This window comes from Euprymna scolopes, chromosome 30 (genome assembly GCF_053919585.1).
Source record: "Euprymna scolopes isolate OS-2025 chromosome 30, ASM5391958v1, whole genome shotgun sequence".
Classification (NCBI taxonomy): domain Eukaryota; kingdom Metazoa; phylum Mollusca; class Cephalopoda; order Sepiida; family Sepiolidae; genus Euprymna; species Euprymna scolopes.
In genome coordinates this window covers 81,729,397-81,745,518 of record NC_136511.1, presented here as the reverse complement: position 1 = coordinate 81,745,518, position 16,122 = coordinate 81,729,397, and the positions used below count along the sequence as shown (strand labels likewise).

The 16,122-nt window shown below is 34.6% G+C and overlaps 1 protein-coding gene across 2 annotated transcripts in view; it reads left to right on the top strand.

Moving 5' to 3' along the window:
• Positions 1 to 16,122, top strand: part of LOC145254854 (protein crumbs-like) — a 402,139-nt gene that overhangs the window by 212,472 nt on the left and 173,545 nt on the right. For both annotated transcript variants that reach the window (XM_080113704.1, XM_080113705.1), the window contains 6 exons: positions 2,349 to 2,562; positions 5,004 to 5,181; positions 7,220 to 7,343; positions 9,519 to 9,672; positions 10,440 to 10,778; positions 15,211 to 15,528. In XM_080113704.1, the coding sequence (XP_079969830.1) occupies positions 2,349 to 2,562; positions 5,004 to 5,181; positions 7,220 to 7,343; positions 9,519 to 9,672; positions 10,440 to 10,778; positions 15,211 to 15,528 (1,327 nt within the window). The remainder of the gene's footprint in view (positions 1 to 2,348; positions 2,563 to 5,003; positions 5,182 to 7,219; positions 7,344 to 9,518; positions 9,673 to 10,439; positions 10,779 to 15,210; positions 15,529 to 16,122) is intronic.

The window sequence follows — 16,122 nt, the reverse complement described above, 5'->3', positions numbered from 1 at the left end:
CCCCCCTTTTTGTTTTGTTGGCTATTGTAAAAAATGCTCCAAATTACATCTTGCTTATGTTTCTTGTTTTTTTCCTATCCATACCCAGGTTGTACTTAGAATAACTTCCTTTTGGGTTCCATCATGCCAATTTAAAAATTTTTTTTTTTTTAAAAGGTTTCAGAACATGAGCGAGAAAGATGTCTTAATGAGATATGGTTCTGTATTGTTTTAGAAGGTTTACTCTCTGATTTTATCTTCTCTCTTTGAGAAAGGATTTATTGCTAATCACCTGAAGCACTTCTACTTGGAAATGCCAACAAGACTGCTTTACATTTTTTGTAAGCACTCTCTTGAATGTGCTGGCTTTTTGAATCTTTAACTGACCTTGTGTCTCATCTTTTGACAAGAAATTAAATAAAATATGGTAGCTAGATCTGGTAAAAATAGAGGTAATGCCTCGTAAATCTTTTATCATATCTTGTTGGATTTCAAAAAATCTTAAATCTATTCAAAGTCCTATTTACTTGCCTGTCAACAAAAGCAGAGATAGACACAAGATCGTTATTTTATATAGGAACTATCTAGCTACCCTCCTTCCCTGAAATGGTTACTTTTGATTGGGAGAAAAATATAAAAATTGCTTCAGTCTAGAAAAATTTCTCCACTGACCGGAAACGGAATAGTACACTTTGAAGTATTTATTTGCACAAAAATATAAAAATATTACATTATGAACAAATTAGACAAAAAGCCAATCAAAAGTGTGGGGATAATGAGTGTCGTTGGTCATCCTTGGTTACAAATACTTAAAATTGTCTATCCTACTCTTAACTAGAATTATCTCAGCCACCACAATACCACATTCACTCCAGAGGTTCTCCTACTTAAGACAAACCTAAATTTGAGAAAGTTTTATTGAATTATTTACAGTAATGACATTTTATTGGCGAGGGAATGGAAAATAAAGAAGAAACAACAAAAATTGGTTTGTAAGGCCCTCCCAACCCTTTCTAGATAATAGACCACCCACTGTTTTTCGGTTTGCCAAAATCAAGCAGATCAATCTCTAAGTGGAAGTGGGATCTAAGTGTGGGAGAAAAGAAAGAGAGGTGGTTGTGGAATAGGTAGAGTCCTTCCAAGATGAGTGCACATTATGGATGAAAGTTTGAAGGCAGGTTTTCTTTTTTTTTTTTTTTTTTTTTTAATTACTGAAGTCAGTTGATTTGAAAAAAAGGTGATTATTTAAAAATATTCTATATTAAGTCATTCAAGCTGAAGTAGTGAAAATAAATTGTAAAGTATGTTATATTATTGATAATATGGGACAACAATAACAAATAGAAATTGGCTAGTCAGAATAAAAATTGGATTTGTCAGCTTAAATAGTAATAAATTGAAATAAAGTTGAAGAAACAAGATAGTTATACTGCACTTTCATTACTTATTCATTTTGCGCTGATGTTGGTGTCAGCATAATCCATGAATGCATTATCATCCAGATCATCAGTGTCATCACATTCTTTACTGCAATTGGTTTAATGTCTTGAATTTTGAAATCCGACTAACTTTTCTTTATATATTAGATTAAATTAAAAAGAAACCAGTTTCCTTTTGGTTTTTCTAAGCCCTAAACATTCTTGGGTGCCTGTGTAGATTGGTTAAAACCAATTCATTTTCAATGAAAACATTACATACTTACATGGCATATCAAAATGAGTATAAATTCTAAAATTTACGAAAAATGATTACAATTAAAAATAAAATTTATTGAATTGTAGAGTTTTATCATGTTTTAATTTGGAAGAGCTATGCGACCAATTCAGTATGACAATCTGACTTTCTCCTTTGACTTAAATTGAAGATCTACCAGTTTAAAACACAATATGTCAGAATGTAATTGCGAATTAATTTTTGTTAAAAGTACATTTAGCACATCTACTGGATCATTTTTATAAGTTTTTGAAATTGATACCAATGTGGCATGACATGTGTTATTTTCACAATGTTTTGGTCAGTGTTACTTCTGACCCGATTAAGGTATATCTTGTCGAACTTGGGAATATGAAAGATTCCAGAGTTCGACAAGATACAACTGAAGAAGGTGTAAGGTTACATCGATCGAAATGTTGTGGAAATAAAACTCAAGATGAGAACCATAGTCCAAAGAATTCAAATAATACGAATAATCAATCCTTATCTAAAAATATTCAGAAACAGGACACATGAGTATGTAATGTTTTCACCTGAAATGCATTGGTTTAAAAGATCAATCTACACAAGCATCTATTCTTATTTTGTCCTTTGCAAACACATTTATATTAATCACAAATGATTGTTTCCTCACCTGATTTAATCTCTTATTCCAGGAAATCAATGAATGCATGTCGAATCCATGCAAAAATGGAGGGAACTGCCAAAACCTGATTGACAGTTTTAAATGCCATTGTGCATCTGGATTTAAAGGAACTTTTTGCGAGATTAACATTAATGATTGTGGGCAGAAGTCATGCCCTTGGGCGAACAGTGTTTGTGTCGATCAGGTTAACAACTTCACCTGCGAATGCAAAAAGGGTTACACAGGTAAGCAATATAAATCTGATTTTTTTTTACACCACTTCCACCAGCACATCCAGTTTAACATGACATGTGATGGATGGCTTTTAGAAACAAAACCCACAGAATCATCCGGTATTATGTGCAATTTAAAAAAAATGTCAGAAAACGGGTTCAAAGTTTTGTGACTTTGTAACTTTCTATATCTCAGAAACTTATAAATATTCATTAGCGGTTTATTTTAAAATGAAGTGTAACACTCCTGCTATCACTTCATATTCATTTCAGAAACGCTGATAGTTGCGATGTCATGATGATTATTGTGAGAATGGTGAAAATGAAATGCGTTATCATTGCTTGTAAACATGGTAATAAATTGAAATAAAGTTGAATAAACAAGTTTTACTGCACTTACATTACTTCTTATTCATTTGGTCCTAGATATGATCTTAAACTATATCCGATTGATGTAACCTTACACCTTCTTCAGTTGTATCTTGTCGAACTCTGGAATCTTTCATATTCCCAAGTTCGACAAGATATACCTTAATCGGGTCAGACGTGGGGAGTGTGGAGCCACCCTTTAATTGCCATTGCTCCCAGGTCCACTCTGACCCAGAGTGGTAGTACCTGTTAGAGTCCCAACTATGGGTTAAATAGAAACTGACTTGCAAAAAACAAATATATTCTATTAAAAAAATTTTCTTTAAAATCACCGGATTCGGCATTAAATAACCTGAAAAGGGTTGATATGCCGTAAAACAAAAACAACCAACCAACCAATCTTATTCATTTTGTGCTGATGTTGGTGTTAACATAATCCATGAATACGTTATCATCATCCAGATCATCAGTGTCATCAGATTCTTCACTGCAATTGGTTTGATAATTGCCTGTGATGTTTAGTTTTTGTTCACGTTTTGATGAAAAGCTTTTTTTTTAATCTAGAACACCATGGGAATAAGAGGCATGTGCGGAGGGTGGTGAGCAGAGCCTCCACATCAGCCAGTTTGTCTTTTTTCAGCAGAGGTGGGTTCCGGTATCACCTTTATAAACATTGGATTTTGACTGTGTTGTCAAATGTGTTCTGTACCTCGAACCTGCAGAGAGGAGAGTTTGAGGAACACACTCGTTTCCATTTCGTTTTCCTTATATACACTCCTGATGAAAAATTTAAGACTACTTGTAAATCTTTAAAAAGAAAACTTTTTTAAGGATAGATTTTAAACTCCTCCCACTTAAGGTTACCAATACTACAAACTAAAAGGTTATGAGGGGGTGGGGGTTGCTACATTCCAAACATTTAATTCAGAAATTTACATTTTTATAAAATGAGGCATTTTACACTTGATCAAAATTATAAGATCAAGGGTATAAATTATTTTTTTAGTTAAGTTACAGATTAGCAATCACTGTGTAAAGGTGTTGCCATGCTTAAAGCAAATAAACTTACCGAAGTTGAGTGTGCTCGAATTTTAGATTTCCATAAGCAAAATTTGTCACAGTGGGCAACTACAGCTAAGATAAATCATAGTAAAACTGTGATTTGCAGCTGTTAGAAGAACAGTGAGAATTCCCGCATTGAAAAGGAGAATAAGGCAGATTGTTGTCAAAGACAGGAGACTTTCTTCTAGTCTAATTAAGGCAGTCACAGATTCTGATTGCAGTCCAGTAACCATCAAACAATACTTACGACAAAAAGGCATGGTAAATAAAAAACACAAACAAATACCTTGCCTGCTTCCATGTCACAAGACGGACTGCTTAAGGTTTGGTTGTGAATACCAAACATGGAACGTTGAGAAGTGGAAGAAAGGCCTGTTTTCTGATGAGAAAAACTTCAATCTAGATGGTCCTGATGACTTCCAACATCATTGGCATAATGAAAACATACCTCCTAAAATGTTTTCCACATGTCATAATGGTGAGTGGTCTCCCTTTTCTTAAAGAAGGACGATGGAGCTTAGACAGAAATAATCCTCAGACCTCATTATGTGTAACCATGAATAGGTATAAACAGGTGCGTCCAACCATCTGCAACTTTTGACCTTGATACACAAGGACTCATTAGTAAAGAAATAATTTTTATAAGCTACGCATGTATATATAAGGTAAGTAGAAAGTGAACCATGGGTTTATTTTTGGCAGCTTTGTCACACTTGCTTTGTTTATTTTATTTAGTCCTCACATTCCATAAGTGATGTTTCTGACAAAGGATGAAGAATTGCTGTTTTATGTGTCAGAATCTATCCATCTCACACTTATTGCTTGTAAATTTTTGACATTGAAGCAACATTTTTTTTTAAAAATTTTATTTTAGTTTCTTACATCAAATGGAGTGACTCCCATAAAAAAATATACGTTTATTTACGTAGATATACACACATCCGTGTACACTGATGGTCAGACTCTCATCTAAACAGATTCTTTTATTGATAAAGATTTTCATTTGTTTTTTTTTATGAAAGGTTCTCCTGAATCTTGTGAAGATATAGACGAATGTGCTTCAACGCCATGTAAAAACAACGCAACCTGTCAGAACTTAGAGAATGCCTTCAAATGTGACTGCGTCAAGGGATTTAATGGGGAAACCTGCAAAAACAACATCAACGAATGCAGTATAAACCCTTGTCATAACAACGCAACGTAAGTAAATTAGTTTGTTATACTATCATTTCTACCTACTCTTGATTTATAGATTCTGTTATAGAACACATTGCAGCAGTCTTGGCAATGTCTCCAAAGAAGGTGAGCTAGAAAGCTACACATCTGACAGCTTCCTATATCTCTAGAAAGCCATCATTTACCCTTGCATAAAGTATTGTTGCCACATCTGGGCCAGTGCATCTACCACTGATCTCTCTCTCTCTTAGGTTCTGCACCATCTACCTCTAATCTCTCTCTCTAATAGGTTCCACACCATCAACTAACCTCCGACCTCTGTCCCATCAATACAATGTTGAATCCGTGTTCTTGTCTTACAATTACTTTAATGCAATGTACTCTGATGAGCTTATAGCACTTGTCTTCCCTTGACATGAATATCCCGACTAACCCAACAAGCAGCAAAATCCTACCCCTTCACTTTAGATGTCATTTGATGCCAAAAGCTTTCTACTCTAATAATTCTTCCCTCAAACTGTTAGACATTGGAACTCCCTCCCTGTTTCTTGCTTCCCTGAATGTACTAACATGCAGAAATTTAAATGTAATACGACTAAACATCTCTCTGTTCTACTTCCTCTATAATGCCCCTGTAGACATGGCTGCACATGGTAACCTCTTATATCCAAATGGCTGTGTTCCTTGTTTGGGATGAATAAGAGTGAAAAAAAAAAAGAAATACTGAATGTTTTTTACACCAATTCTTGTCAGACCAGCAATGTTGAGCCTGGTCATACTTTAATGGGTGACCATTTGGGAGTACCAAGTGCTGTAATACAACAATCCACTTAGTTGGTTCATACCAAAGATACGTCTGCAACAATCGGCCAGAAAGTGGTTTTGTTGCTGTCAGGGCTGAGGTACGGGTCTGTTCTAAAAGGTTCGCCTTCTCAGAATTTTGTACGGAGAATTTATATGCAGTATAATCACATTAACACAAGTTCTTGTTAGATTACCAAAGTTAAGCAATGTTATGTCTGGTCAATGCCATATGGATGACCATTTAGAAATATCAGGTGCTGATAGCACTTATCTCCAAGAACAGCAAAAACCTAATGTCACCATTTCTCCTGACAGAGATATACAAGTGACTGGGGACGGTTTGTGAATTTGATGTTCCCATGAAACTTCCTATTTTAGAAAAAGCTGCTTCAACCTGTCTAGGGTGAGTGCCACTTAAAAGGTATGAAGAATTTGAGTAAATGTGTTAATTTCAGTTTTTGCCTTATGCGTTTGCATGCAACAGTGTCTGTAAAATCAGTAGGCATTGTAGAAATGTGTGCATGAACTGCGTACATGAGTTTGATTAGTAGTGTATATATGTTGGTGCTATGTTCAGTAGTTTGAGTATCTTGGTGCATTTGCTGAGGACCTGTTCACCTCAAAAAGGTGGGATTGCATCTTGTACATGTGTCATCTATGAAAAAAAAAACAGGGAAATAAAAACAAAAGCTCTTTGGGTTTTTTATTTATATTTTTTTAATTTTACAAGGGAATTACCACTTATCGAGGCCCAGAGGCCACTCGAGAATATGGGTTAAACAGTGTACAGTGGTCAAAAGGACAATATCATAGTAATCGTTAGAAGTGTAAATTTGGTAAAATTGGATTACTTAAGGGTACAGCTCATCAAGAACTTGTTCACATTGGACTTGAAGACGACCATATTGTAGTCGGCTGGAAAGCAGGTAAACAGAAGAGTTTTTTTTATTTATTTATTTTTCTTTTTACACCGGAATCACCACTTATCAAGGGTTGGAGGCCACTCGAGGATAAGGGTTAATGGATATACATCAATCAATGTGATTATAGTGTAATAGACGTAAGTAGTGGAAATTTTGTAAATTGGATTACTTAGGGGGGACAGTTCATCATAGTACACACAAATTTTATAAAACGCCTATTTTTTATATTTTGATTGGTTGAAGGTAATTACTAAATTGAACTTTTGTACAGTTGAGTCAACATGTAAAGAAACCTTACATGAATATATCATTCAATTTCTTTGTTTAAATTTCAGGTGTGTTGATGGCATCAATTCGTACACATGTGATTGCCTGCCTGGTTACACTGGAAGCACCTGTCAAGTAAACATCAATGACTGTAGAAATGATTCCTGTGAATATGGAATCTGTACAGACATGGTAAGTGTGATGTTGCTGTGGTAATAATTGCAAGTGGATAGTCGCATTTAACGCTACTAACACTGTTTCTTTCCTTTAACAACTACAGAAGAGCTTCTTAACCACGATATGACAAATGACATTTTACTTGAGAGCTCATCCTTCAAACTTTTCAGCTTAACATTCACAGACCACATGAATGGGAACAAATGCATTGAGAACATTGTCAAGGCTGTTGCAAAGAAAATGGGCTTCCTCTTGAAAATTACCCCAACCAGAGAGTATTCTACATTTTATAATGTCACAATTCGCCCATGGAGTATTGTTGCCAAATCTAGGCCAGTGCATCTGCCACTATTCTCTTACTCTGACAGGATCCCCAAAAAAAAGAATCTCAAATCTAATAGGTCTTGCATTATCGGCTTCTTTGACGTATAACCTATTTAACTTTATACACAATGCCTTAAATAAATTTCCAGACCTTCTTTGTATGGGCACTTTTATTGATAGTACACACATGAAACCCTAATCCCCTTTGAAGTTATCTCCTTTGGCTGCAATGCGCATGTTGTACCATTCCAACAACTTCTGGAAGGCCCCATGCAAGTCCTCTTGTGTGAGCGTGTCAATGACCCTTGTTACAGCCTTTTTTATCTTGATTGTGTCATAACGACGACCTTTAAGATTTTCCTTGATCTTAGGGAATAAGCAAAAGTCACAAGGAGCAAAGTTTGAACTGCGGGATCTGAATTAATCAGCTCTACCATCTTTCTGCTCTCAGCACGCTTGGGACAAATTTTGCACAAATCTTCAGCATCTTCAGTTCTCCACAAATAATTGTGTTCACAGTTCCCACACTGACATCAAACTGTGCACTTATTGTCTATATAGACACACGGCAGTCCTTATCCATGAAATTCTTTATTTGACCAATCAACTCTGATGTTCTGACTTCCTTACTCCCCTCATGCCTCTCATCATCCCTCACAGACTCCTTGCTTTCCTTGAATCTCTGTTGCCACTCAAAAACTGATGCTAGATTCATGCAAGATCGCCCAAAAGCAGTCTGAAGCATTCCATATGTTTCTGTGGCTTTTTATCCAAGAAAACAGAATTTGATTGCATATCGTTCTTTTAAAGTGTCCTCACATTCAGATTGCATTTTTGAAATTCACCAGCTGTGACAATCAGACTTTAGTAGAGTGTATTTCAATTCCTGCTGTAGCTGTTAATTTGAACATTAAGTTATAAAAATTGGTCAGTCATCTCATAAGATGTATAGCAACAATATACTAAGTTTTCAAGAGTCTACAATAATTTTAAATGCCTATGCAAAAAGTCTGGAAACTTATTGAAGACACCTCACATATGTTAATCCATAAAGGATAGAGCAGTTCCTGCAGGAAATCTCAAGTGAAAGAACTCCATACATAGCAGAGCATAAATAACAAATTAAAAGAAAACACAAATAATAATCATAAATTTGTTTCAATTCAAAAGAACCTGATTAAATGACAGGAGTTGGAGTTTATTGTTTGACTGGCTAAATTTAACAAATTTAAAAAAAAAAAAGTGAGGAGGGAAAGAGACAAGGAAAAGGAAAGGGGGGATAATTTAGAGGTGGAGTGAGAGAAGTATAGAAAAAAAAAGAGGGGATAGGGAGAACTTGTAAGTGAGAGAGAGGCAAAGGAAAGGGGGGAAAAACACATTAAATTACAGAATTTTATAGTGAGATTTAAAAAAATCTTTGCAGGGTTTAATTTTCATTCATTTTTTTTTTTTTTTTTACATAGCAGTCACTACTTATCAAGGCCCAGAGGCCACTCGAGGATAAGGGTTAAAGGGTACAGTAGTCAATGGGACAATATCATAGTAATCGTTAAGGTGGAAATTTGGTAAGTTGGATTACTTAAGAGGAACGGCTCATCAAGAACTTGTTTATGTTGGACTTGAAGATGACCATATTATAGTCAGCTGGAAAGCAGGCAAATGGAAGACAGTTCCGCAGGTTTGCACTTCTAAGAAGAAGCTTTGTTCATGGAATCTACGTTCAAGTTTTGGCATAGATAAACCGTTGGGGGGGGGGATTATTGATAGTGTTTTGAGCTAGATGAATATTTCTCGTGAAAGTTTATTTGATGGATTGTTATTTGAAATAGATTTTCATTAATTTATTAATGTTTTTCTTTTCACCAGGTGCAAGGCTTCAAATGTGATTGTGTTCAGGGCTGGACTGGAGAACGATGTGACCAAGATTTTGATGAGTGTTCTTTAAAACCTTGCCATCACGGCGCCAATTGTACCAACTTATCAAATGATTATAATTGCTCTTGTACTCCTGGATACACAGGTAAAAAATATTAGTTCTTGTCCATTATAATTGAATATTTAAAAAATAAAAATGCATTTTAAATAAAAACACTATTATGTAATTACATGTCATGTCGAAATTAGGAGAAATTTGAAAAAGGATGAAGTAAAAAATATGCTAGAACTGTTTTTTTACAAAAAAAGTGTAGATGCGACTGTTTGTAATTTGAAATAACAAACGTTAAGGTAAGTCAGTTTGTTATACAGAATAGACTAAAGTGCATTATTCGATAAATTGTATTTTTGTTTGTAATTATTTTTCTATTCGATCATTTCTTTTCTTAATAATTCTTGGAATTTTTACTAATTTCGACATGATGCATAATTAAGTGTTTTTACTTCAAATGCACTTTTATATTCAATTTTAATGCCGAAACAGCAAAATATTTATTAAATGCTATCTTTTTTTAAAAAATATTTATTAAATACCATTTTTTGAAAAAATATTTAAAAAAAACTTTTTTTCTTTTAATTTTCTTTATTTATATATATATATATATATACCCCAGTATCTAGTTTAGTAATAAGAATGCTTAAACAAAGTGGTGAAAAAAAATGTTGAAACGGTTAAATAAAGCATCATCCTGTATGTATTCAGATATGTACATTTTTAGATATATAATATACCATAAAACAACAACAAAAAAAAGCACACCTCAAAAATTCTACTTTGTCATAAAATAACTTGCATGATTTGAAATATTACTAAACATTATTTTTGATTTTTTAAAAAAAATCTTTTCATAGGCAAGAATTGTTCAATTAACATCGATGATTGCCAGAATTCTCCATGCCATAACCAAGGTACTTGCATAGATCTTGTGAATGGCTACCGTTGTAACTGTACCTCTGATTGGATGGGTGTGAACTGTACTCAGGTCTATAATGCCTGCTATTTTGCTCCATGTCGGAATAATGGCAACTGTACTTCCCGTTTGAGAAGTCACGTCTACTCTTGTGACTGCGTTACTGGTTTCCGTGGTGTCAACTGTGAAGAGAACATAAATGATTGCGTTAACGTTACTTGTACGGATGGCAAGATATGCTACGACTACATCAATGACTATGAATGTGCATGTCCAAAAGGTAAGCTGAAACACTTTTTTTTTTTCATCTATTTTTGTACGCAACATACCATGAAGAAGTGTCTCATTATCATTTCTTAAACCAAACAAATGGTTTACACTAGTAGAGGGTTGGTTAGTAGATGTAGAACAGTTGGAGTAACAGGTTCAGCTCATGGGAAGGTAAAGAAAAACATGGGAGGAAGTGATAAAATGAACTCGAGGGATAAAGACCTGGCCAGAGATAGGTTACTTCAGAAGTCAATTTCTTAAAGCTGTCCAGATGAAGAACAATTGAGGTAGTAGGTTCAGTTTAGGTTGAAAGTTAATATTGAATTTGATTTTTGCTTGTTGTCATATGCATTGTTTAAAAAAAAATAGATTCTGCTTTTAGTAGATCATGTAAACTGGGCAAGGAAAACATGGAAGTGATAAAAATGGAGCTGAGGGATAATTTTATTGCTGATAGTTAAGGAACAATAACATGGGTACAAATATCAAATAGGATATTATATTTGTAGTAAAACGTAGTACGTGGATAACTGTGGCTGAGAGTATTTTCTCTCGCACTTCCCCTGACTCTGTTATTCACTTTTAAACCATTTGCAGACATGTCTCCCAACACCCCTCTCCCAAGCCTTTTACTCTGTAGAAAGATTTATTTCCCTTTAATATCTTTTCTTTTGGGGATTAATTTTTAGGGGCTTGGTAAATTTCCTATTTCTTGACTTTTGTTAAGGCATATTTTGAGGGGGCTCAAGGTTAAATGTGTCATAGATGATCTTGGTTTCTTTCATTTCATCCTGAGTATTCATAGTATCCTTTCATGCTGCTTTTTTTAATTAATTGACGTCTCTTATGGGTTTGTCTTGGATTATGTATACCATCTCACTGAACCTCCTAATGATATGCCCTCCTCCCAGTATGGCATATTCTTTTGAAAACTTTTTTGAATTAATTTGTCAAACACAAATCTCACTTTTTTGGCAAACATGGTTTTTCCTGGTAACCCAAATGATTGTGTATTATGGTTCAGCATTAGGCACTAGACTTTCCGGTGAATTTTGAAAGGTTTCCTTAAAATTAATTTAGGAGTATTTTGAGAAGTGACTTTGAGAGTGTGTTTCATTAAAATTAGGCGAGAACTAGTCTTGTGTGTAGCTTTGGATGCAGACTTTTCTGATGTAACCTCTGACGCTATAGAATAGGCTATAGAATTTCTCTTTGACAATGACTTTTGACCAGTAGTGCCACTTCTGGTAAGTGTAACACCTTTCTTAACAGGTATAGCACCTTTACTTACAGGGATGAAGTTCAATCAAATTGCTCCGGACTAAGTTGTGGCTCAAAGATACTCTTTTACATTTAGCAGTTATCATATGTAATTTGACTGAGAACTTTCTCTTTCAAGTTCTGGAGGTTTTAGAATCTGTAAAACTTCTGCCGTTAAGCATAGGAGACAAGACTCTGCTAATGAGTTCAGTGCCTTTTGAGATTTCAAATCGCAGGCTCTTAATAGATGAGTTACTAAGAGAATCTGGGTTTTACTTGACTTTCCTATTGACGATGATGAATTGGGAGATGCTTTGTCATATTTTTCCTTACTTGATTCCGTCACCCAACAGGATAGTCGCTTTTTTCCTTACTTGATTCCGTCACCCAACAGGATAGACAGAAGTGCCGTCGCTTGTATAAATCATGTTTTGCATTATTTTCGGCACACAAAATAAAATACTCTATCCAATCGATTCCAAATAAGTTTTCAGAATTTTAATAGATGAAAACTTAAATTATTTTGTGATGCCATTTAGTGTTACAGGTAGTGTTAACTTGGCTTTAAATTTGATTTTGTCTCTTGTTACTGCACAAACTGTCCTGTATGTTTTTTTTTATCATTGTTTTTTCTTATTATTGTTTTTTCTAATTTTCATGTATGGATCAATAATGAAGTTCAGACCAAAATCTAGTTGCAGTTTAACTGTTTTATTTAGGATGTTGACCTCAACATATATTCATAGATTCTTATCTGCTTTTTCATTTCATGAAACTTGCCTGACATTGGTTCTACTATTTCTTTTGTTTCTATAGTATGCCGCTTTGTGGCCAAGTTTTTTACTCTTATTACATATCTTGTTTTTGATTCAAAATAAGATTCTCATTGTAATTATGATTGTATTAAAATAAAAGCGAAATCCTTAAATGGTTCTTAAAGAGTTGGTCGAAAGAACCGTGAATTCCGTAATGATGAAAATCTGAATGTGTTTCCAATTTTGACGAAAATAATGGAAATCCTCACTGTACTTATATGGTTGTATCAAAATGAAAGCGAGATCCTTATGTCCGTTATTTTTGTCAAAATTGGAGATATATTCAAATTTTCAGTTATGGAATTCGTGTTTCTTTTGCCCAACTCTTTAAGATAAATCATTTAAGAAAAAGTCAAAAACTACACAAAACACGCCCACAAAGTTGATATTTTCTTTTTCAGCATTTTCTCAGGCAGAATATAGGCACTTTTCTAATGATCTTCATTCTTTTGGAGCTAATTGTAACAAAATTAGTTGGGAAATAGAGTAAAATTATGAGGTGTTGACATTTTTAATTAGAGGGGAGCAAGAGATAGAGGTTTTAAAAGAACGATGTTACCTACACTTTAACTTTTATTTTGTTGTCCATGTACTCTCAGGTATCACCAGATAGCTAAGCTAATATATATATATATATATATATATATATATAAAAGGCAAAACGGGCACATGAGCCTTTGTATGTCCAACAAAGGCTTTTTTCGCCGGGCTTCTCGGGTGTGGGTGGGGTTACTATTGCTTAGAACTTCTTATATACCATGTTGATCATAATAGGTATGAATTGCGGACACGCGTTGCATCTAGATTTATTTACGTTGACTTTTACAAAATTATTGCTATTTCGTGTTGCTTGGGCTTTTTCGTTTAAAAGTGAAACTAATGTGAAACTAAGGAAAAGTCTTTGACCTACGGGCCGGGAGCGTCCAGAAAGCAATGGATGTTTGGTCAATGTCTGTGAAAACTGTCATATCAGACAATTGCTTTCATTTGGACACTCTCCTAATAAAGGGGGAGCTGGTTTTCCCCAACATGTTGGGGAAATAAAACCAAACAAAGTTGAGTAAAAAACAAACCCAAAAGAACTACCCCGCAGTTAAAATTAAGTGCGGAATTTAATTTCCTTTGACCTAATTAAATTCGCCGCGCACCTGCTACTTGTGCGTTTATAAACGTTAAAATAAAATTGTTTTTAGTTACTTTCCTTTCGTGGGTGGGTGGTAAGTTATCAAGTTTTTCGCCTCAAAATTCCGAATTCGATCCTACCCACCTATCAAAACTTAAAAAAAATTTTTTCCGATTTTTTAAACAAGTTTTTTTTTACACACACCCTTACAAACACCCGGGCAATGCCGGGTACCCCTGTTGGTCTATAATAGAAATCTCTCCTGTCTTTTTAAATGTATGTATGTTTGTATGTCTGCCTAAAACTTTCGACAGAGGCAACTGATTTTCACAAGATCAGTATCGTTTTGAAGCTCGACCCTTCAGATGGCAAATATTGAAAAATTGGCCAAAAACATTAATTCCTTCACTGGGCACTTTTCTACAGGAAAGGGGTCACTTTTTTTGCAGATATTTTTGAAAGTCATCCCCTCTTTTCGATTGACTAGCCTTAATTTAATTAGCCTTTTCGATTGACTAGCCTTTTTCACTTTCGATTTGACGATGGACGCAACAAAGACATCACTTTTTTTTTCATGTTCTTTTCCTCCTTCGCAGTACGAGTTCGAGCCTGCCTGCCTACTGCCACTTTTTTGCACAACACGTACCTCCAAACACCCGGGCAAAGCCAGGCACCCAGGCTAGTCTGTTATATAAAAGGCAGTGTGTGTGTCTTTAGTTAAAAGAAAACATTCAACGCACTCCTAACAAAGCTGATATATTCATTTCTGGCACTAGAGATAGACTTTTTTCTTTGTTGTGAAACTCTAAAATACATTTGTAGTTTGATATGCAGTAATTTGCATCGTAATGAGGCTACACACCAAAATGAGGCTACACACCAAAATGAGGCTACACATCAACATGATGTAATAAAACACCTGAAATCAAGATGGCGACAGTCGAGTTTGGAGGACCGGACTGAATGGATTGGAATTTATGTCGTTTGAATGTCGACAAGAGTCCAGTTTTATTTGATTACACACTTTCTTCACCTTCAGGTTAGGATGACAGTGGCCTATCTGTTCTGTCCTCAGAGTAGGAGGAAAAATACTTGACTAGGGAATAGGTAGAGAACAATGAGTGGATGAAGTGGGAAAGATATCACATATGTGTTTTTACTCTTCTATTTTGTTTTACATCTTACTGGGCAACATCGGGTAGCCATGCTAATAATAATAATAAACATTTGTTATTTATTTCCAGGAAAGACTGGTGCAAACTGCTCAGTCGACATAAATGAATGCAACGACTCCCCTTGCAAGAATGGTGGCACTTGTGTCGACAAAGATGGCGGCTACTTGTGCAAGTGCAAATATGAAATAGCCACAATTGACAACGATCCACCTCTGAGTTTCCCGACTGGATTCAACGGCACAAACTGTGAGCATGATATCAACGAGTGTGATATTAGAATCAATAACCATGGAATCTGTCTGAATGGTGGTTCTTGTAAGAATCTTCTGGGTGACTTTCTTTGTCATTGCGACAACTCTGGAAAAGATGGTGGTTATTATTATGGAGGTAAGAATTTATCACTTGGATAAAAAAAATTTTTTAAATCCTACTGTACCAGTGTTTGCACCATATATATATATATATATATATATATATATATATATAATCTTTCTGTTCTCTTTTGATAAGAGGCATTAGCTTTAAAGTACCATACTGTGAAAAGTTTTTTGCTTTATTGATTGGATGATCAAATGAAGTTTAACTTAGAACTGTCATCAATTATTTCTTATCTTTCTTATTTCTTTGTGTGTGTGTGTGTGTGTGTGTATATATATATATATATATATATATAATCAGAATTTGGTCAGTAATTCAATTTTTAATATATAAATTATCATTTCTGATTATCTAAAGAAACAAAGAGCAACTGTTGACTTTTTATTTGCCAAATTCATTTCAGGCAGCAAGGGTTGTCTGCCTTGCTATTTTTTTTTTTCTCGGTGCCACACATTTTCTCACATGAAAAGAAAAAGAAGCACTATTTACTTGAAAACATTTATTAAATATACATTATTGTAGAGATAAGAATATATACAGTGCTGTGCAATGCCACATGATCTCGTGCAGCCGAAATAAGGAAATTACAAACAACTAATATTA